Source organism: Microcaecilia unicolor, chromosome 5, assembly GCF_901765095.1.
Source record: "Microcaecilia unicolor chromosome 5, aMicUni1.1, whole genome shotgun sequence".
NCBI classification, from domain to species: Eukaryota; Metazoa; Chordata; class Amphibia; order Gymnophiona; family Siphonopidae; genus Microcaecilia; species Microcaecilia unicolor.
The window spans coordinates 112,529,175-112,552,304 of record NC_044035.1 but is presented as its reverse complement, the minus strand read 5'-3'; the positions used below and the strand labels follow the sequence as shown (position 1 = coordinate 112,552,304).

Below are 23,130 nucleotides of genomic sequence, written 5' to 3'. Positions count from 1 at the left end.
GAGTGACTCGGGCTGCACATACTGCAGCGGGGCATGGTTCCACTCCTACCCTAGCTGAGATAATATTTAACCATCATGTGCAACTTTCTTCAAATCAGTCACCTTACTTTCTAACTCTTCCTACTTTCTTATTTATCTATGTGTTACAACTTTGCCTTACCCTTCACTATAAATTATAATGTTGTATTACATATTGTGTTGACATTCCAAGTAGTATACGATTAATAAAAAAAAAACAGTTTCAATCTAATATACTTTGTTATGGATCTCCCAAACACTCCCACTACTTTCAAGATGAAAATAATACATAAATACTTACACCTCATGATTTCATTTGCCCGTGGTAGTAATCTACAGGATAGATTGAGCCCGTCAGACATATGGTCGGTTCGGCATTTTGCTCAGGGGCAGCATGTCAAATGTGGCCACTGTTCAATATGTTCTATAACTATAGAGGGCTCTGGCACTCAAATCACTTTACAACATAATACGTCGTGTGATTCAACTAATGTAATCTACATTTTCCGATGTCCTTGTGATCTACTATATATTGGGCACACTAAACTCAAATTCAAGACAAATGTAATAGAACATAGTCATTGTATATCCCAAATGAAATTAGAAGCACCGATGGCTAAACATTGCCAATAGTTGGACCATCGGTTTGATCAAATGCAGTGTATGGTAATTGATCAGCTGATTTTGAGGAAGAGAGGAGGGGACGCCAAAACATTATTATGCCGGAAAGAACAACGTTGGATTTACAGGCTGAACACGGTGAATCCAAATGGGCTGAATAGAACCATTGAGTGGAACACCTATTTCTAACCAGGCAGGGGGCATATGTTTGGGATTGACCCCTTTGATGTGTATTGGTTCTGCCTGCGATTGACCAGTTAGCTGTTTAAAATCTGGGGTGTCCTCTTTCTCACGCCGTTTTGATACAACGTGACATGTAGCAGTCTTGGCACAATTTTTCCTTCCTGAAGCAGCATTATTATGAGTGAAACAAGGTGCTCTTGTTGGAGGAGGTTATGATACAAATAGACTAAGTAAGTGATATCTCTCTGTCTTGCCAATGTTGCTCCCCTGAGAAGGTGATTGCTTCAGCGTTTGCTCTGAGAGATACAACAGAAGCACTTATCCAGTACTCATTCAGTCGAAACACAGCTGCGGGACTACTACTACTATTTAGCATTTCTATAGCTGCTAATCATTTTTTTAGTGCAGTAGATGTCAGAAAATTCTCTTCTTATAATAGTGTGGTTAGGGTGTTTCCCAAAACTTAGTTACCATGTAATGGACTTCCCATCTGTCCCTTATTATCTGGAATTGAGGTTTTTTTTAATCACCCAGGTTTTCTCCCTGAAGAGGAGTTTTTCTGGGTGTTTCTTTTTTCTTCTTTTCCTGTATTATTAACCAATGATATTATCCTATTCCCTTTGAAGAGTAGTGGATTTGCTTGTGCCTTTGGTACTATCCCTACTGGGAAGTTTGCGGTTCTGTGTGTAAGCATTTATGTACTATTTTAATCTTGAAAGTAGTGGGAGTGTTTGGGAGATCCATTACAAAGTATATTAGATTCAAACTGGTTTTTTGATTAGTGTTTGATTATAAGGGTCATTCCATGCCAAGAGGTCTAAAATTTAAAAAAGTTCCCACCATCGTGTTCTTCAATTTTGTTCAAATTTTATCTGTTGCGCGAGTCAGGTGTTAAACGAAGTTTCCCAAAAAACATCTAGACCCCCTTTTTCTGAAAGGTTGTCAGTCCATGAGCGCGCGACAGTTACCAAAATGCCATTTTTGGGGTTTAATAAAATCCAAACACATTTATAAGAATGACAAAAAAATTCAAATCCTGTACAGTTTTTGATGCTAATTCTGATGAAATACATTTTAACATTATGGATGCAAAATCCAGTCAAACAAGGTGACTCAAAGAGGCATATTTTCAAATTACTTAGCCTTCCAAAGTTCCATAGGTTTCTATGGAAAATATGCCTCTTAAAGTGTGCATCAAAATTGGTTGCGACTCATTGGAACATATTTGGACCAATATTCAGACCGCAACAACTTCCATGCAAACAAAGATACGGACTTGAAATTTTGAACAAGCATTATGCTTGTGCTGGACATAATACTGCCAGATTTGCAACTAACCAGCATCTATAACCGCCCTGCAGGATCTCTTCAAAGTTGGCACGGTCAGCGCAAATGGTAAAATGTACCAAAGTTCAAAGCCAATTATTAAAAAAGAGTCTGCCTGAATCAGCTTGTGAACAGTATCATCTGAAAGAGAAAATTGTGCTCTACAACAGTGATAAGTTTTTGTTTTGCAATGCCACCATTAACTAGCCATTTACTCAGGTCAAAGTATGTTATATTTTGTGTGCGTGATGTATTGCATTGGTCCATGATGGCTGAGCCATTACTGGTTATCACATTGAAACCAGCAGCCCCATCGCCATAGGGGCCACGCCCGATAGCCATGCAGTAACAGCCATGGGTGGGTATCTTTTACTGCAGGATCCCAAGCCTGATTGTGGGTTTCTTTACTGTAGGATCCCAAGCCTGATTGTGTGTTTCTTTACTGCAGGTTCCCAAGCCTGCCTTCTTCAGTTACTTCACTGCAGGTTCCCAAGCCTGCCTTCTTCAGTTACTTCATCATTCTGAAAGCATCATTGATCTGCAAGAGAACGGTTTCAAGGGAAACTATATTGCCGACCAGATGATGTCACTGATGGAGCTGGAATGCAGCTCTGAACTACTTTACCAGTTGTGAACTAGCTTGTTTCACCGTATTGTGTCTTGATTGTAGCTTCTTGTCCCATGTACAAATACCTCATTAGAGTAATCAGATGTTCAGGTATACCCATTGTCCTATGGACTCTTCACAGTTTGACATGGTTGACACAATCAAAGGTCTTACTGGTCAGTTAAACTTCTTTCTGATACTTCTTTGACTTTTTCAATGATCCAGCATGCATCGGCAATGATGTCTCTTGTTCTCTTCCTTTTCTAAATCCTGCTTGCACACCTGGAAGCTGTCTTTCCATATATGGATCTAATTGAGCATGTACTAATTTCCATTTGTGAGGTATAAATTTGCTAAATGAGAACTGGTTTAACAGTTTGGGAATGGCAAGAGAGTGGGAGCTGCTTCTGGGTCACTAGGAAGACAAGGAGCCCTACTACTTCAGCCTGGGGCAGGCTTCTGTTCCAGGCCTCTCTGGAGAAGGCTGTTGAGGAGTGAGGAAGGGAACAGGACAGAAAAAGTAAGGTGGGAGAAGAGGGGAAATGGAGAGGTAGAAAGGAATGGGCTGATGGAAGGGGGAGGAAAGAAAAGTGTGGCATGATATAAAATTTGGGATATGGCTTACTGCAGCTTAGAGAAGAGGTTTCATATAGACTTTTCGTTGTGCTGGCAATTCATACCAGTTAAGTTTGTCCTCGCTAGTAGATTTTGGAGGCGTTTTTGAGGGTTGGTAAACTAGAATTTCTGGTTCTACCTGTTGTACTTGAGGTTCATGTATATAAGTAAGGCACTTGGGGTAAAACTTCATAGATGATTAATAATGTAAATACCACTATTTGTGTCTAGCATTGTGCAGATAGACATATGAGGTTGTCCCTACTTTGAGGAACTTACAGTCAGCCAGCTAGAACTGTTTGATGATAAAAAAAAAGTTAGTTTAGTAGCAGGTCATTCTTATTTTCATTTTCTCATACTGACATTTTTGTCCATATGCAGTGATTTGGAGCATTGATGAGTTTGTTTTAAAAAAAAAAAAGTATAGTCGGCGCTAGTTCAACACTGTTCTCGACTTACAGTTTATTATACCAAGAAAAACTACACAATTAGCTTTCATGGCTTATTTTGTAGTTAAGCAGATCCATCTCATCTTCTGCTGCCTCATAATTTTTTTTAGTGGCATTTTGTTTGTTTCCTTATAGCTGCTTGTTAAACAGATATTCTTGTCTGGTAGCATCATGTAGATTGTAGATACATTAAATAGATTAATTAGATCCATTAATTAGATTGTAAGCGCTGTCGAGCAGGGACTGTCTCTTCATGTTCAAGTGTACAGCGCTGCGTATGTCTAGTAGTGCTATAGAAATGATAAGTAGTAGTAGTAAATAGCAATGCTTCAACTAGCAATATAAAATAGCTAATAAAAACAAAATACAGTGCAATCCGCTTAAGTGCAAGGGTCTGGGACCAAAAAAATACATGCAATTAACTGGAGCTTGCACTTAATCGTTGTGACCCAAAGAAGCTTGAATCTGAAACATATGTTCAGTACTGTTTATTATACGTACAGTATACAGTCTCCGTTAACTGACATTATACAGTCTCCGTTAACTGACGTTAGGCTTACTTGAAGTAATCAGTCATAGTCCTTTGTACACTCTTGTGTCTGTGAGTTCCATAGACTACGTCTGCCAAACGGTAAAAACTGTCATAGCACTGACATCCAGTGGCCTCCAGATAGGCCCGCACGGTGTTGAAATTCTCCAGCACTCTTGCAAAAGTGACAGGAGGTTGTTGAATTTCGTCAGCATGTGCTTCGCTGCTCATTTCATTATTTGTTTCATCATCAGCCGTTGCCTGCGTGTAGGTGCATATCTCGACATCAGTGCTGTCGTCAGCTGTTTGTAGATCATAATTAACAGCTACGTAGTGATGAAACTCCTCTTCAGTAACACCGGCTGGGATGTCAATAGCCTGTTCATCTGACGCGTTTGCAACAGCTGCATCTGTTTCGTCAATATATATTTATTAAAGGTTTTTTCCATACAGATAATACAGAAGCAAACATAAAATCAAACAAAAACAACTCCCCCCCCCCCCCCCCCCCCCCGCAAAGAAACACAAAAGAAGAGCAGAGTTTCATGGCAATATCTGGTGACAAATAGTATAGATACACAAGATCAAATTGCGCTATGGGGTTCCTTACAAAAGAGGTCTAATCGAGCCCAGGTCTTCAGAACAGACTTAATACGTCGACGCCTATGGGCCAAAATGGTTTCATATTTCCTGATCACATAGACATAACTCCACCATTCATTGTAATTTAGGTACACATTATTTTTCCAATTGAAGACTAGTAAATGCAGTGCAACCGCTAACAGAATGTTGAACAACTTCTTATCAGTCTCTGGAAGGGAGATTTTAGGACAAGAGGCTCGTAGGATCACAACCTCATAAGAGAGCACTGTAGATTCCGGCAAATGAAAGATTAGACACATTTTTGTCCAAATAATTGCCAGTAAGCTCTGACATTTTTACAGTAGAAAACCCATATGTGCCAATGATCCATCCCTTTCCTGACAAGACCAGCAGGTAAAGTTGACACTCTTAGTGATTCCAACAGCGATAGATTACGAGCCAGTTCAGCAGCACGTTTATCCTTGCCAGCCTGGTCATCCATAACGCTCATCAGACGACGTAGCACAAGAGCCCGATAATGTTGTTTGAAATTGGCTATTATGCCCTGATCTATAGGTTGGATCAGAGAGGTAGTGTTTGGTGGCAGGAAGACCACCTTCATGTTAGACAGCTTGACATCATCACTGTGTGCAGCACAATTATCACAAAGCAACAAAATCTGACGCTTTTGTGCCCACATTCTAGTGTCTAACTTCTTTAGCCACTGCTTCCAAATTTCTCCAGTCATCCATGAATTTACGTTAGCCTCGTATGACACAGGAAGTTGCTTAACATTCTTGAAGCAACGGGGCTGTTTGCTCTTTCCAATGACGAGTGGTTCCAACTTGAGTGAAAAGTTGGAACCACTCATCATTGGAAAGAGCAAACAGCCCCGTTGCTCAGTCCCATCCATATTGCAGCAAAGGAGGATCGTCGGTCAGTCCTTCAACGTTTTACTTCCTGTACTATCGGCTTGTTTGAATGCAAGTGTTCTATCAGGAATCGCTCGCCAGTAGAGACCATTTTCATCGGCATTGAAAATGTCACGAGGTGCAAACTCGTTTAAGATGGTAGGAAGAACTGAAACAACCCAATTTTCAGCACCAAAGTCATCAGCGTCTTGTTTTTCACCATGCTGTTTCTTGAATTTTATGTTGTTTCTCTACTTCCATCTTTCCAACCATCCAACAGTGGCTTTGAATTCAGTTAGTCCAAGACTTTCAGCTAGCTGATTAGCTTTCTCCATAAGCAGTGGACCACTGACAGGAAACTGTCTGCTCCTGACTTGAGAAAACCACCGATAAAGAGCATCTTCTACATCCTCAGCTTTTCCCGCCCGTTTGTTTCCTGTGTGGATTTGTATTGTTTTGCCAGTCTTCCAGAAGCTGATCTTTCTGCTTCAAGATACAGGAAATTTGACTGGGATTGACACCATATTCTTTAGCAATAGATACTTGACTTTGTTTTCTAATTTTTTAAGAACTTCTATTCGTTCAGCCAGTGTTAGTCTTACAGTTGTGCGACGACTCCAGTGTTCACTCTAACAACATTCTTTCGCTTATTCTGCCTATGGCAGTTAACCAACAAGATTTCAAATTTACCGTCCCTTTGTCACGTGCCAATCGGCTTCCATATTCCGTGCATGCGCTTATGCGTAGTCTTTGAGCGGTCTTAAACCATGCATATAAGAGAATCTTGCACTTATCAGTGGTGCGCTAAACCGAAGTTTGTCCCCATAGAAATTGATGGCACCAAAAACGGGACCGAAGTATGGCATGCAGTTAATCAGAATGATTAAATATTTTGACACCCACCAGACAGGACTTAACAAAGATCTGGGTTTTCTAGCCCATTATAAACCATAAAGTTGTATTGCTCTGTTTGTCACCCTCCTGTCTCCATGCATATGTCACCTATCCATCCCCCTCCTGTTAGACTGTCACTGAAATGCTTTGATGTTCCTATCCACCCCCATCCTGTTAGATTGTCACTGAAACGCTTTGATGTTTCACTTATATATTCTGTCATCTACCAACATTTGCTTATTTCCAATCTGACAAAGAAGGGCAGCCTTCGAAAGCTAATCAAGAAATGTATTAAGTTATGTCCAATAAAAAAGTTATCGTCTTATTTTCTTTTTCATGTTTTATTTTGTTTTATTTCTATTGATTACCTTAAAAAGTGGACTAACACGGCTACCACACCTCTCTACTACAAATAGAGGATAATTTGAGAATATTAGGTATAATACTAGACTTGATAGGCAAATAAATGTTCTTAGTAAATAATTTTTCTATAAACTTAGGCAACTGAGGAGAATAAGATCATATTTGCAGCAGGAGGATTTTAGGATTCTAGCCCAGGCAGTTTTACTGCCTCAACTAGATTATTGTAATTCGTTATATCTTCAGATCACAAGTAAATTACATAGCCTTTTGCAGCTGCTACAAAATACTGCTGTTAGGTTGTTTTGATATGTGTTCTCTTCTATATGTGATCTTCATTGTGATCATTGTGATATGTGATCTTCATTGGTTGCCAACGTATAAATTTTAAAGGTAATTTGTTAAATTTTCAAATCAATATTTGGATTAAATTCAGAAGGGTTAGGAGAACAGCTGCTTGTTTCATCTTTTAGCAGAAATTTGGGTTTTGTGAGAATTTTGAAATTAGTATTTTTTTCTTTGTAGAACATTCATTTTAAAACTTATTGAGAATTTCTTTCCTTTTTCTGTGATGAGACCATGGAATATGTTACTATCAGACTTAAGATATATGTCCTCTTATTTTTCCTTTAGGAAGGTTTTAAAGACTTATTTGTTTGATAAATAGTTGGAATTTTGTTAGTTCTCTTGCTATGTAAACCACTGTGAATCCTTTTTTGGAAAATAGTTGGTATATAAGACTCCAATAGAACAGAGTGCATTAGGTCCAAAACAACGCAGGAACTACGTTCTGAATATAGATTCCAGACTCTACTTTGAGCTATTGAGCTCAACAATACTAGTTTTCAAGTTGTTTCCTCCCCCCCACCAGGCATTTATTTACAAATTAAGGCCCCTGTTTACAAAACCCTGCTAGTGACTGGTGGTACGGTATTGCCGACACAGCCCATTCGCTTTGAATGTGCTGTATCAGCGTTGCCGAGCGGCTTAGTAAACAGGGGGGGTAAAATATGCTTCTTTATTGTCCCTGCCAGACTAGTCCAGATGAGTGGGTTATGCCCCCCTGCTAGCAGGTAGAACAAGAAAAAATAAAAACAGATCTGATTTCACTCCCTGTTTAGGGGACTGGTGCAGCCTTCAGCTCTGATTCTAGCAGATGGTTCAGATGTGGACTTGTACAGTTGTTATGAGCTCCCAGGGAGGCTTTAGACCTAGATCTCAGTAGAGCATAGACCGAATCTGGACACTTTGAGCAACAGTCCTTTGGAGCTGATTTCCTTTCACGCCTTGAAAACACTTTAAAGCCTGCTGTATACATTGATCACAGCGGGTTACAACTAAAAAAAACAGGAGCTACTGACAGCACACTGTCCCTCTATCCTTGGAGAACAACTTGGAGGTATATACTCAGTGGAAAGATTCTGTCTGCTGTGACTTAAAAAAACAAACAAACAAACAAACCAGCAAACAATTGCCCTGAAATTTGAGATGTAAGGTTGTGTAGTCGAAGGTGATAGATTAAACTCTTTAATAGCATCACGTTCATGTTTCTGGGCTTAGATTGTTTGCAAGGTTAGATGAACGTGGGTGTAGATGTGCTGGTTGATGTATTATATTTAGATTTTGAGAAGGCATCTGACAGAGTCCATTATGAAAGGCTCCTCAGGAAATTGAGGCCAGTGATTAGGAGACACTGCCTTGGAAAATGGCTAAAGGACAGGAAACAGAGTAAGACTAAACTGGCAGTTTTCTCGATGGAAAAAAGGACAACAGTGAAGTGCTCCAAGATTGGGACTTGTGCTATTTAACACATTCGTAAATGATCTGGAGAAATGAGTGAGGCCATCAAATCTGCAGATGTCACAAAATTATTGTCATTAAAACAGCAGAGGATTTGCGGAATGATCTTGTGAGACTAGGAGACTGGGCATCTAAATGGCAGATGAAATTGAAAGTAAACAAGTGCAAAGTGATGGAGAACAAAACAATATTATGCCTGCATAGGTCCATAGGGTGACAGTACCTTGACTGTTGTATACAGTTCTGGTCACCCCATCTCAAAAACGATATAGTGCATCTAGAAAAGGCTCAGAGAAGGGCAACATAAATGAAAATAGGATGGAACACCTCCCTTATGAAACAAGGCTAAACAGGATAGGGCTCCTGAGCTTGGAAAAGAGAGGACTTTCCATGAAACTAAAAACCAGTCTATTGGAAACAAATTGTACAGAGTTTTTTTTTTTTTTTTACACGGTGCATAATTAAGCTGTGGAGTCTTGTTAGTGGATGAGGTGAAGATGACTATCACAGAGTTCAGAAGAGATTTAGACAGGTTTTTGGAAGAAAAATTCAGAAAAAAAGTATTAGCCAGGTAGACTTGGGAAAGCAATTTCTTCTCCTCCTTGGAAATGAGCCATAAGAAATAGGACCTGATCTGGCCACTCTGAGGTAGGTTGCTAGGCTGGATAAATCATGCTGTGTCAGAATGTCTATGCTATGTTCTTATCCAGACTGGGACCTTCCAGCATTAGTATGCACTACCCAGGTTTAATATACACTAAACAGTTCTTTTGTACTTCAAACTACATTCCTATAGGCTAAAATGAATTAGCTTGTGAAGAAAGTGTTCCATAGCAAGGTAATGGTGCAAAACTTGAGAAATAGCCCACAGCAACCTTTTAGTAACTGCTGACATCTCATACTAGCCAAGTTCGAGTCCTCGCTGGTGGACAAATGCCATTCCCATCTGTCATCCTAGTGGAGATGTATAGTTGCTGCTAGTTGTGGGATCAATTTGGACAACATGGTCTTTGAGAGGATAAGAGTTGGGGAGGGGTATACAGACCATAATAAACTAACCTGCTGAAAACAGAAGGTTAATTAATAAATTACTAAACTTTTTGGTAAAATTTCAAGTTCCCCATTTTTATCTTGTGTTAGGAATTGTAAAATATAAAAGGAACAGGAACTTTCTTGATCTTAGCTTAGACATTTATGCTGTAACTGAAAGCTGGCCCTGCTAATGGGGTTTCCTGAATGTTTGTGTTGCAGTGGCTTGTGTACATGCTGTTTCCATGATTAAATGCGAGTTGGGACAGAGTTTGCATGGAACAGGAAAGAAAATGACAAGGGTTATATAAGCAACAATGAATGTAAAACATGCCTGCAAACATTGGCGTTTACTTCCTAACTTGTTTCATTTCACTTAAAACTAAAGCCTTTTGTTTCTGTTAGTGACTGCTTCTTTTATGAGAATACTTATTACCTCAGGCGTGACAAACAGGTACAAGTCTGGACTTAAAGCATTCATATCAACTATTGATCTTTAGTGTTTCAGAATTTCACACATTTTGGTAATTACTGCAGCTGGTTTTCCACTGAAGTAATTGTATCACTGTAGTTGATGTGCTCAATCCTTTACGCATCACTCAGGTTTTGGAGAAATTTACAGTGTTAACTTTCACAGCTGTCATTTCTCCCTCATGGAAAGCAGTTATGAATGATTTCCTATGAATTTTAAATCTTGTCTAAACTTGTAGGCAGGATGGTGTTAAACACACTGGGGCCCAAGGCAGAAACTAAGGCAGTGGTCCTCAGACTATGGCCTGTGGGTTGGATGCAGCCCACAGAGTTCATTTTTCCAGTTTGTCATACAAATCTTTAACTTTTTCCCCCCATTTGACATAAATAACAACTAGGCAACTCCCACACTGGATGGGAGAGGGAGAGTATGGAGGACAAATGTAAATAAACTATTCTTATCCTAAAGTCCACAATAACATAGGGACAAAGATTCATCTGGAGTTTATCCAAAGGAAACAAATTCAGATTCTAAAGGTAACGGAAAGTGGTGTGGATATTCAAGCCCTACAGTATTCAATTGAATGATTCATGGAATTCCCTAAGCAGTTAGATCCTTGGGGAGATCATCTTCAACAGGAAAAAGGAGAAATTAGGGCCTACCTGCTAATTTGCCTAGTGGTGTGGAGGAGTAGCCTAGGGGTTACTGCAGCGGACTTTGATCCTGGGGAACTGGGTTCGATTCCCACTGTAACTCCTTGTGGCTCTTGGCAAGTCATTTAACCCTCCATTGCCCCAGATTCAAATAGGTACCTGTATATACTATGTAAACCGCTTTGAATGTAGTTGCAAAAACCACAGAAAGGCAGTATATCAAGTTCCATTTCCCTTCCTTTTCCTTCGGACCGGCCCAGCAGAACTGATGGGTTGTGCAGGTGGAGACTGAGAGTGTTTCTTGAGAGCTCAGCTCAGCCCTATCAAGTCTCAATATATCAGTAACAAAGCAGAAGAAAGGAAGAAACCATCTGTGTCCTGCTGGGTTCTACAGCCACCCATACACAAAGAGCAAGAAGCATGCTGGCAAATGACCAGTGCAATAGAGCAAGTAAACATAGCTTTGTGTATGAACAAATCTGATTATTATTTTTTTTTTGTGGAGAGCAAGTACTACCATTTCCCAAAGGAAAAGAGCAAACAAACTGTCAAACCAACCACAAGCTGCCTAGGGAGGTAGCTGGGCCAGTCCGAAGGGACTAAAGGAAAGCAAATTAGCAGGTAGGACCTAATTTCTCCTTCCATAGCATCCCTCCAGACCAGCCCAGCTGAACTGTTGGGAAATATCAAAGCAGTCCATTAAGGGAGGGACCTAACAGCCCCGCCGTCAACATTCGCTGACCAAAAATCACATCCCGACGCACCTGGACATCCAGTCTATAATGTTTGACAAAGGAATGCAAAGAGGACCACGTGGCCAGCTTACAAATATCCACCAGAGCAACCAAGGAAAACTCCGCCCAAGGTGCCACTATACCCTTGTAGAATGAGCTCTAATTCCCTCCAGAATGGGTCTGTTCTTCAGAATGTAAGCCGTGCTAATTGCTTCCTTAATCTATCGGGCAAACAGAGCCTTAGATGATGCCAAACCTCTACAACCACCACCAAGCAGAACAAACAGGCGGTCCAATTGGCGAAAGTCCTCTGTTCAACGTACATAGTCTTTCAAGACCCTTCGAACATCTAATTTATGCAAAGATCTCTGCTCCTCAGACAACCCTTGAAGCCCCCACGGTTGGCAGGACCAGAGACTGATTAACATGAAAGGCTGTCAAGACCTTTGGCAGAAACGAGGGAACCAGTCTCAAAACTACACGATCCGCCAGGAACTCTAAAAAGGGCGCTCTACAAGACAAAGGCTGCAATTCCAACACTCGCCTCACCGACAATATCACCGCTAGAAACACTGCCTTCAAGGTAAGATCCTTGATGGAGATAGAGGCTAACGGCTGAAAGGGAGAACGAACGAGTGCTGAGAGTACCAGATTAAGATCCCAAGAAGGAAAAGAAGGACACCGGGTGGACACAGAACATTTACACCTTTCAGAAAGTGAACGATATCCGGATGACTACTCAATGGCTTGCCCTTTATTTTCCCACGAAAAGAAGCCAAAGCCTCCAGCGGAACTTTAAATGAAGCCAAGACCAAACCTTTATCTAGGTCATCTTGTAGGAAATCCAGAACCTGTGGCACGGAAGCCTGCAAAGGAGGCACTCCCCGATCATCACACCAGGCCTCAAAAATCCTCCAGATTCAGACATAAGCGAGAGAAGTAGAACAACTGCGAGAACAAAGCATTGTAACTATCATTTCCACCAAATAGCCATGCTTCTGTAACCTAGCCCTCTCAAGAGCCAAGCCATAAGACAAAATCTTACCAGATTTGGCATGACGTCCAGCCCTTGAAACTAGAGTCCAACCGACTCCTGAAGATGAAGCTTGGGCTCTACGAGAAGGCGTCTTAGATCAGCATATCAGGGCTGCCTCAGCCAATCCAAAGCTACTAGGATCACCAGGCCCACATGTCTCTCTATCCTTTGTATATCTTGGCCTAGCAATGACCAGGAAGGAAACACATACAGAAGGTCCACTGGCCATGGACATCCAAGCCTTCCGAGCCCTGTTCCTTTCTGCGACTGAAGAAATGCGGTACCTTGGCATTCTGCTGAGTCGCCATCCATCACTGTGTAGCCCCACTGTTCGTTTCGAACGCCTCTGAGTTGAGAGACTATTCCCCTGGATCCAGGGATTGGCGACTGAGGAAATCTGCCTGCACATTGAGGACTCCCGCCACATGCAGTGTTCCTCTGCCCACTGCATGATTGCCAGGGTCTCCTGCACTAGTCTGGAACGGCTTGTACCACACTGCCATTTGATGTACACCACTGCTGTTGCGTTGTCTGACAAGACTCACACTGCCTTGCCCTGCTCTGAAAGTGGATCAGAGCTAGATGAATTGCTCTAGTCTCCAACAGATTGATCGAACAACTTGCCTCCTCCACAGACCTCCAACCCTGTGTCGGATGGCCCAAGCAAAGGGCTCCTCAGCCTTTGAGGCTTGCATCCACGGTCTCCTCTGTCCACCGAGGAGAATCCAGCAACCACCCTGCTGACAAATCGCTCGAACGAAGCCACCAGTGACTCACAGCCAATGGTAAGAGTAACTTGACGTCCACTGAGTGTCTCTGAGGCGACCACCTGGATAGCATCGAATTCTGAAGACTCTTCATGTAGGCTCTGGTCCACTGCTTCTGTGGATGCCACTTGAAAACTATTGTCTGTTGGAGGGTCACATGTCGTCTTTCCATTACAAACTTTTCAGCTGTCATTTCTTGAAAACCTATTAAATAGTAATCAACATTTTATTTAACAAATTCATTAAAATTCTTAACCTTTGCCTTGGCATTTGCAGATCAGTTGGCTTGTTGTTTTTTTGGTTTCCCTGTGCCCTCACTGTTCCATCTCGCTCATTCTTCCCTGCCCTCAGCCAGCTCATCCCCAGCAGTCTCGAACCCCTCACTACCTACTGCTCCCACCCAACTAACCAGCCTGAGCCAGCTGATGTACCTGCAAGACTACTCCTCTCCCTTACTGCCTGGCTGCCTCCATTGCAGAATTGGGATTTCTTGCCAACTGAACCCATGCCACTGCTAGGCTTTCATTGAGTGCAGGAAGAATCTATTGTAACATAGTAACATAGTAGATGACGGCAGAAAAAGACCTGCACGGTCCATCTAGTCTGCCCACGATAAACTCATATGTGTATACCTTACCTTGATTTGTACCTGTCTTTTTCAGGGCACAGACTGTATAAGTCTGTGCAGCAGTATTTCCCGCCTCCCAACCACCAGTCCCGCCTCCCATCACCGGCTCCGGCACAGACCCCGTATAAGTCTGCCCTCCCCCATCCTAGCCTCTCAACCACCAACCCCTCTTCCCCCCGCCACCCAATTTCAGCTAAGCTTCTGTGGAGCCATTCCTTCTGCACAGGATTCCTTTATGCCTGTCCCACGCATGCTTGAATTCCGTTACTGTTTTCATCTCCACCACCTCCCGCGGGAGGGCATTCCAAGCGTTCACCACCCTCTCCGTGAAGAAATACTTCCTGACATCTTTCCTGAGTCTGCCCCCCTTCAATCTCATTTCATGTCCTCTCGTTCTACCGCCTTCCCATTACCGGAAAAGATTCGTTTGCGGATTAATACCTTTCAAATATTTGAACGTCTGTATCATATCACCCCTGTTCCTCCTTTCCTCCAGAGTATACATGTTCAGGTCAGCAAGTCTTTCTTCATACGTCTTGGAACGCAACTCCCATACCATCCTTGTAGCTTTTCTTTGTACCGCTTCCATTTTTTTAACATCCTTCGCAAGGTACGGCCTCCAAAACTGAACACAATACTCCAGGTGGGGCCTCACCAACGTCTTATACAGGGGCATTAAAACCTCCTTTTTTCTGCTGGTCACACCTCTCTCTATACAGCCTAGCAACCTTCTCGCTACGGCCACCGCCTTGTCGCACTGTTTCATCGCCTTTAGGTCCTCAGATACTATCACCCCAAGATCCCTCTCCCCGTCCGTGTCTATCAGGCTCTCCCCACCTAACACATACGCCTCCCTTGGATTTCTACTCCCTAAGTGCATCACTTTGCATTTCTTCGCATTGAATTTTAATTGCCAAACGTTAGACCATTTTTCCAGCTTCTTCAGATCTTTTTTCATGTTTTCCACTCCCTCCGGGGTGTCCACTCTGTTGCAAATCTTGGTGTCATCCGCAAAAAGGCAAACTTTACCTTCTAACCCTTCGGCAATGTCACTCACAAATATATTGAACAGAATGGGCCCCAGCACCGATCCCTGAGGCACTCCACTACTCACCTTTCCCTCCTCCGAGCAAACTCCATTCACTACCACCCTCTGGCGTCTGCCTGTCAACCAGTTCCTAATCCAGTTCACCACTTCGGGTCCTATCTTCAGCCCTTCTAGTTTATTCAAGAGCCTCCTGTGGGGAACCGTGTCAAAAGCCTTGCTGAAATCTAAGTAGATGACGTCCATAGCATGTCCTTGATTTAATTCTCCCGTCACCCAGTCAAAGAATTCAATGAGATTCGTTTGGCACGACTTCCCTTTGGTGAAACCATGTTGTCTCGGATCTTGCAACTTATTTGCTTCCAGGAAATTCACTATACTTTCCTTCAGCATCGCTTCCATTACTTTTCCAATAACCGAAGTGAGGCTTACCGGCCTGTAGTTTCCAGCTTCTTCCCTATCCCCACTTTTGTGAAGAGGGACCACCTCCGCCATTCTCCAATCCCTCGGAACCTCTCCTGTCTCCAAGGATTTATTAAAAAAATCTTTAAGAGGACCCGCCAGAACCTCTCTGAGTTCCCTCAGTATTCTGGGGTGGGTCCTGTCCGGCCCCATGGCTTTGTCCACCTTTAGCTTTCCAAGTTGTTCATATACACTCTCTTCCGTGAACGGTGCTCTATCCACTTCGTTTTCAGGTGTACTTTTGCCAGTCCCTCTCGGTCCTTCCCCAGGATTTTCTTCAGTAAAAACTGAACAAAAGTATCTATTTAGCAAATTGGCTTTTTCTTCATCATTTTCTACATAGTGTTTTGCTGTATCTTTTAGTCTCACAATCCCCTTTTTAGTCTTTCTCCTTTCACTAATATACCTGAAGAAGTTTTTGTCTCCCCTCCGTACATTTCTAGCCATTTGTTCTTCCGCTTGCGCCTTCGCCAGACGTACCTCTCTCTTGGCTTCTTTCAGTTTCATCCGGTATTCCTCCCCGTGTTCCTCTAGTTGAGATTTTTTGTATTTCTGGAACGCTAACTCTTTAGCCTTTATTTTCTCAGCCACTTGCTTTGAAAACCATATCGGTTTCCTTTTTCTCTTGCTTTTATTTACCCTCCTTACATAAAGGTCTGTGGCCCTGTTTATTACTTCTTTTAGCCTGGACCACTGTCCTTCCACTGATTTCATAGTCTTAAATCTCATGAAACATGAGCTTCAAGACAGCAAGATCAGCCAACTGTTCCCATACCACACAGCTCAAATTCACTGATAAACCAGTAGTGGTGCATTACAGGTAATAAAAAGCTTATTTTTGTGGTAGAGGCAGCCAGGACTGCAATCTTTGGGTCCAATTGTTAGGCACTTTGGTAACCTAGTGTCAAAGATTTTTTGAGCCCTGAGAGAGGAGTTTGGAATATATGGATTGATTTATTTGTGTTAATATATGTTGATTGTGTTAATATACTTGTTTGTTGATTGTTAATGTTATACATATATTTATATTCTCTTGTTTGATTGCTGGTAGATTTTGTTATCCATTGTCTTATGTTACTAATCCATATCTACATTCATTTCCAACTAAACACAGGATTGTTGCTCTGTACCCTGAATACTAACTGATAAGACTTTAAAGGGGCTCATTTTCAAAGCACTTAGCCTTCCAAAGTTCCATAGGTTTCTATGGAACTTTGGAAGGCTAAGTGCTTTGAAAATATGCCTCAATTTGTGTCCTAAATACTAGGCGGTATGTGCCCCTTTAGTAATTTTTTTAAATGGCCGCATGCTAACATCAATGCATGAGCCATATATTAAAGAACCAGTAAAAAGCCCTTTTTGATGGCCACGCTAGAAATGGGTTTAGCATGCGTGAAAGGCTTGCGTATGGACTCGCTAAGCCCATTTGTGTAGCTTAGTAAAAGGGCCCCATAGTAAGTTAGGAGATATAAACTAGGAGAAGAATCTCAAGGTACCTGCGAGTGAAGGCTCATGGTGCCAAATCCCAGCTTTGTTTCTGATGCGGGCTGAAAACGTAAGTGGCAAGAAATTGTAGGGTCAAAAAAAAAAGTGGCTTGTACTTAAAACACTTTTTAAATTTAAGAATGAAAGTAGCCAAAGAGCAAACTAGGTGAAAAAGAAATCAGTACAATTTATTATGTTTGATTCTAACATTCTTAGCTCAGTTTGTAGTGACTTAGGGAGCTTAATTTAGGAAAGTTAGTCCTTGCAAACACTAGGATTTTCTATAGAAAGAAACTGAAGAACAGGGAGTTAATTTATGAAACTAAAGGATAGGTAAAGAGTATGTTAGAAAATACTGTGTGGTGGATTCTTGGACCATGCTTCCCGTAGTAGTAATAGAAGTCAAAAAGTAGCAGAATTTAAGCATTTAACCATGTTTGGTACACAAAGGAATCTTTGGAAATGGGGGTCAGGGTGGGGATTCAGCATCAAGAAAGGTCTGTGCCAGCAGACTGACTGATTGTATTTGGTACATAGACTCTCTTAAAGTCAGTATGCTTATGGACACAAAGAATATGTACCTACACTGAAGGGTGTATTTCTTCCCTAACATAAGAATTGCCATACTGGCAATTATATATATATATATATATATATATATATATATATATATATATATATATATATATATATTTGCCAGTATAAAGCACTGGTCCCAGTATAGATCACTGTGGTACTCCACTATTCATCTTTCTCCGTTGACAGAAGTGACCATTTAACCCTACCCCCTGTTTTCAATCTTTTAACCAGTTCACAACAGAACATTGTCTCCTATCCCATGGCTTTTTAATTCTCTCGGGCATCTCTCATGAGGAAGTTTGTCAAAAGCTTTCTGAAAATCTAGATATATTACATCAATTGGCTCACTTTTATTCACGCCTTCAAAAAAACATAGCAAATTGGTGAGGCAAGATTTCCCTTGGCTGAATCCATTAGATCATGATTGTCTATATGCTCAGTAATTTTGTTCGTGTATAATAGTTTGTACACTTTTGCCCAGCACTGATGTCAGGATTACCAGTCTTTAATTTCCTAGATCACCCCGAACACATTCCAATCTTCAGGTACTGTGAACTATTTTAATGACAGGTTATAGATCACCAATAGTAAATCAACAATTTCAGTTTTGAATTCTTTTCATTATCCTGGGGTGTATGCTATCCGGTCCAGGTGATTTACTGCTCTTTAACTTGTCAATTTGCTTATTACATCTTCCAGGTTCACAAGATTTGTGATTTTTCTCCTTCAGTATTCTGAAATAAAGAAAAAAAAATGTATGATGAAAATGATGTTGAACTGCTTTAAAATAATAAATGCGTTATGTAAGTAAGTTATACTTTAGCAGATGGGCATGATTTTAGGCCCATGCCGAGATAAATATTGAGCCCACAACTCATTCCTGAGACCCCAAGTCTGCCTGTGGAGCAGTCTTCAACACCAGTGCCTCGATCGGTGTCGACATCGACCCAAGTGGTACCGCTCTCTATATCAGGGGAGGAAGTTTCCCTACAGTCTGAAAGTAGGGCTGTACCTCAGCGCCCTTTGGGACGTGGACATGGTCCCACTGAGCTGGGGCAGGGGCAGGCACAGACTCATCTGGAATATCGCAAGGAGTCGAATTTGGACTGCTCATGGGAGTCGGATAAAGATCCCACACTACTTCTCAGAGGAGGAGTTATAGGGAATCATTTCTTACCCCTCCCCACATCAAGAGAGGCATAAATCTCCACCTGAGAGTCTCTCATTCACAGGTTTTGTGAAGGAGGAGGCTTCAGTCATCCCATCTAAGTTGGAGACGGAGGAAGAGCCTAGTGCAGAAATGTTACCTGTCCTGGACTATGAATCATCTCCTAAGGAAGGGGTTACAGTTCTTTTCGCACCCTAACCTTAAACATGCCCTGACGAAGAATCAGGACTCTCCCCTCTCAGTTCATGTTTCACTAAAGAGGGTAGGTACTTAGTATCATATCCAGAAGACTCCCGGATTCAAGAGGGTGGAATTGCCTCGCCACTGTCTGATAATTGAATCTGCTCTCAAATGAGCCAGAATTTCCAGGACTCATGCCTCAACTCCCCCAATTAGAGAAGCTCAGACTGTTATTGGGCCTCTATACTCATTAACCACATCCAGTCCTACCAGCTGTACATGAGCATATACTTGAAGTCTTTGGTGCGCACTACACCCAATCTTGCGGGCTAGCTCTCTCAGGAGCAGGCTGCGGAGCTTCAACAGTTGGCCAACAATCAGCTGGAATGCAGGAAATATCTGGCAGGGGCACTTATGACACCTTTGATATTTGCATCCAGACTGTTCGATATGGGAGTAGGAATGCTCAGAGTCTCATGGCTGCGTATCTCTGATCTGGATCCAGTGGTTCAGAGAGGATAGTAGACGTACTGTGCCGAGGAGATAATCTTTTTGGGGGCAAGGTTGGAGGATGTTGCGGACCTCATCAAGAAATATACTGACAGCATTTAGTCCTTCTCTCGGCAGCCTCCAGCTTCATCCTTCTCTGCTAAGAGTTTTGCAACTGGACCTAGGCAGCGAACCTATTACTCTCAAAGGCATAGGTTTCCACTGCCTTCCTGCTGTACCCTGCAACCCCAGCCCCAATGCTCCCCGACCACATCAGTCCCAACCCCAGAAGGGCCAGCCAGCTCCCCAGACAAACAAGGGATGAAGTTTTGACTGGCTTTAGGAGAGCATAGCTGCTATCCACATAACCATCCCGGATGGCCTACTGGTGGGAGAGAGGCTGAATTTTTACCATCAAAGCTGGCCCCTTATAACCACAGACTGGTGGATTCTTCAAATAGTTTTCCTTGGTTGCACACTTATTTGGCATCAGAAACCACCGAATTGGCCACCGAGAACCTCTTGCATCAACTCTCAGCACAAGCAGGTACTTGTGGAGGATATCTCTGCCCTTCTACAGGCCAATGCAGTTGAACCTGTGTCACCAGGGGAAGAAGGGAAGGAATTCTGTTCCAGGTACTGCCTTGTGCCCAAGAAGATGGGGGGGATTTCGTTCCATCCTAGACCTAAGGGCCCTGAACAAATTCCTGGTCAAAGAAAAGTTCAGGATGATTTCCCTGGGCACCCTTCTCCCCATGATTCAGGAACAAGTTTGGGTATGCTCTCTGGACTTCAAAGATGCCTATACCCACATTTTGATGCTTCCCACTTGCAGGAAGTATCTCAGATTTCAAGTAGGAAGCACTACATACAGGTTGGGTTTACAGGATATGTACAATGGATATATGCATGTGATGCTTTTGATTTGCAATGGAGGTATGCATACAAATGCGTATTTACTGTGGCTATCTTGAAAACCCAAATGGCTTGTGGCACTCAAAGATTGGTGTTGCTTACACCCTAAGTTTGGTATTTTTCCTTCAGGCGTAACTCCAAGAAAATGGAGACACAAGAGGGACAATGATAAAGCTGTGAAGCTCAGATGATACCTCCTGTACTTCAGCAGTGAGCCAGGGAAGAGCCTGAAATTCAGCCTTAACACAGTAGTGTTTCTAATAATATTTATATAAATATGAAAATAGCAGCCTTCCTCTTTTCCAGTTTGTTTTTTTTTTCTGTTCTCATATGTGTATGCGTGTGTGTTAAAATTCTGTAGAGGCATGCATTCTTATATACAGCCTCCCCCTCCTTTACCTGTCTTTGAGGCTCTCATTTTATAGAGATCATCCTTCAGCTGTTCATGTGGGTTGCTAGTAGAGGTTTCTAGTGACTGACAGTAACTCAACAGCATAAATATTTACTTAGGAGAAGGCTATCCTGAGGGCCAAATGTGGCCTGCCTAACCTTGGGATGTGGCCCACTTGAGGTTTTCAAAACAAATGTTTTACCTATTTAACTAGCACACATGATTTTGAAGCATTATATAGCTATTTCTTGGATATGACAACTTCAGAAGAGATTCACACATCATGACCTAACAGGCTAAAGCATTTATACAGCCTGCATAGGTGTGGACTTCTAATCAATGTGGCTTGCTGCTTTGGGTGGGCGGAGGGGGGGGGCGGCTGAGCTTGGGTGCCTCTGGTTAAGGACCTTGATGTTCAGAGTGGAGACATTTTTAAGAAACAGCTATTCATTCTCCTGTTGAGGAGTGGCCTAGTGGTTAGAGCACCGGTCAATTCAGAGGTGGCCGGTTCAAATCCCACTGCTGCTCCTTGTGATCTTGGGCAAATCACGTAACCATTGCCTCAGGTACAAACTTAGATTGTGAGCCCTCCAGGGACAGGGAAATACCCAGAGTACCTGAACGTAACTCACCTGGAGCTACTACTGAAAAAGGTGTGAGCAAAGTCTAAATAAATAAATGGTTTACTGGTGATTTGTTTGTAGGTACCAACTGTTTGTGTTAACATTGAAAATCCAACATTGCACTGTAGGTTTAAAGATAGTCTTACTTCAGCAGCAGCACAATTCTGACTGTAATGAGTGGTTATCATTGCATCACTCGCAGCAATAATATTTGTTTTCAAGGATATCGTTTGTTTACCAGTTTAAAGAGCCTTAGACAAAACCAATATAGAGTTTCACTTTTTCATCTGTAAGCTAAACATGATTGCATATTATGAGTAAATTTGCATAATACCTTGGAGTCCTTTGCAACACAGATCTGAGTTTTTTGCTTCTCATCTGTGTGTCAGAGGTATAATCATAAGTTCCTGGGCTAATACAATTTATTTATAGTGCTGAGTTTGTATAGGTATCTCTGATTTTGTTAGAGAGCATACCTCTATAAATTGATTTATTTGAAACTTTAAGGTAAAGAAGTGATTTTACAGATTTTTTTGGGTTTTTTTCCCCCTCTCACACAGGTTAAATTAAAATGACCATGGCACAAGTTGGGGTGGTGGTGGCTGCTGTTACTGGTATAGTGGGTCTTGTTCTTCATTCCGCCATTCATAAGATTGAAGAAGGACATCTTGCAGTATACTACAGGTACTGTGCTCTGAATTGATTATGAGCCACTTACAAAGTTTTTCCTTATATCTGTAGTCGGGGCCGGCCTTACCAAGTGTGGACTAGTTTGGGCACCCCCCCAAAAAAAAATCTCCAAACACCCCTCACCTTAAAATGTGTGTTTCTCCAAAGACTTCTCAGGGCAGTGGCAGCAATTTTCCTAAACTGTCTGCTGTTGACCCCGGAGCCTGCTCTCTACTGCTTCCTGCCCTTTTGGAAGCAGGAAGCTACATCAGAATGGGGCAGGATCCAGCAGAAAACAGGCTCCAGGATCAGCAGCAGACAGCCTATGCAAATTACTGCCACTGCCCTGAGTCCTCTAAGGAGAAATGCTGTTTTAAGGTGGGGGTAGAGGGTTCAGAGACAGGGGGACATGCCGGGACAGGGTCCTGTGCATCTGTCCCTTTGCTGCTGCTTAAGGCCGGCCCAGTCTTGCAGTAGACCATCTTAGAATATCAACTTGTTGGTTTCTTGGTCCATTTCTCCAGTCTCCTCTCTTTATAGGCTGTACTTTTCTCCGAGGACAAGCAGGCCATATTTTCACATATGGGCAACATCATCCAAGTCGCCTGATATGGAGTATAAACAAGCTAGTATAGCTTTAAGAACACACGCAGGGTCCCCACCGTGTATTCATGAGTGCCTCCCTGCCCACTGTGAGAGTGCAGGACCTATCGTTCTCATCCGCAGTGAGGAGAGAACGTGATTGTCCCGTGTTCCTCACAGTGTTTGGTGCGTGAGCAATATTTTTTCGATGTGCCTTCCCTTCAGGGTTTTTTATCTGCTATTTTTATTTTATTTTCTCCAGAAAAGTTCCTTTCCAATTTTAGTTTTTTTTCCCGCTTTTAAGTTTTCTTTGTTTTTGGCGCGTTCT

General features: G+C 42.1%; 1 protein-coding gene across 2 annotated transcripts in view; it reads left to right on the top strand.

The window, feature by feature from the left end:
* LOC115470217 (erlin-1-like) overlaps positions 1-23,130 on the top strand; it is a 129,796-nt gene that overhangs the window by 3,575 nt on the left and 103,091 nt on the right. Inside the window, exon 2 of one of the 2 annotated variants that reach the window (XM_030203197.1) lies at positions 22,112-22,235. In XM_030203197.1, coding sequence (XP_030059057.1) covers positions 22,123-22,235 — 113 coding nt within the window. In that variant the 5' untranslated portion in view covers positions 22,112-22,122. Of the gene's footprint in view, positions 1-22,111; positions 22,236-23,130 lie in introns of those variants that run through there. The other variant, XM_030203199.1, reaches the window with a different exon arrangement.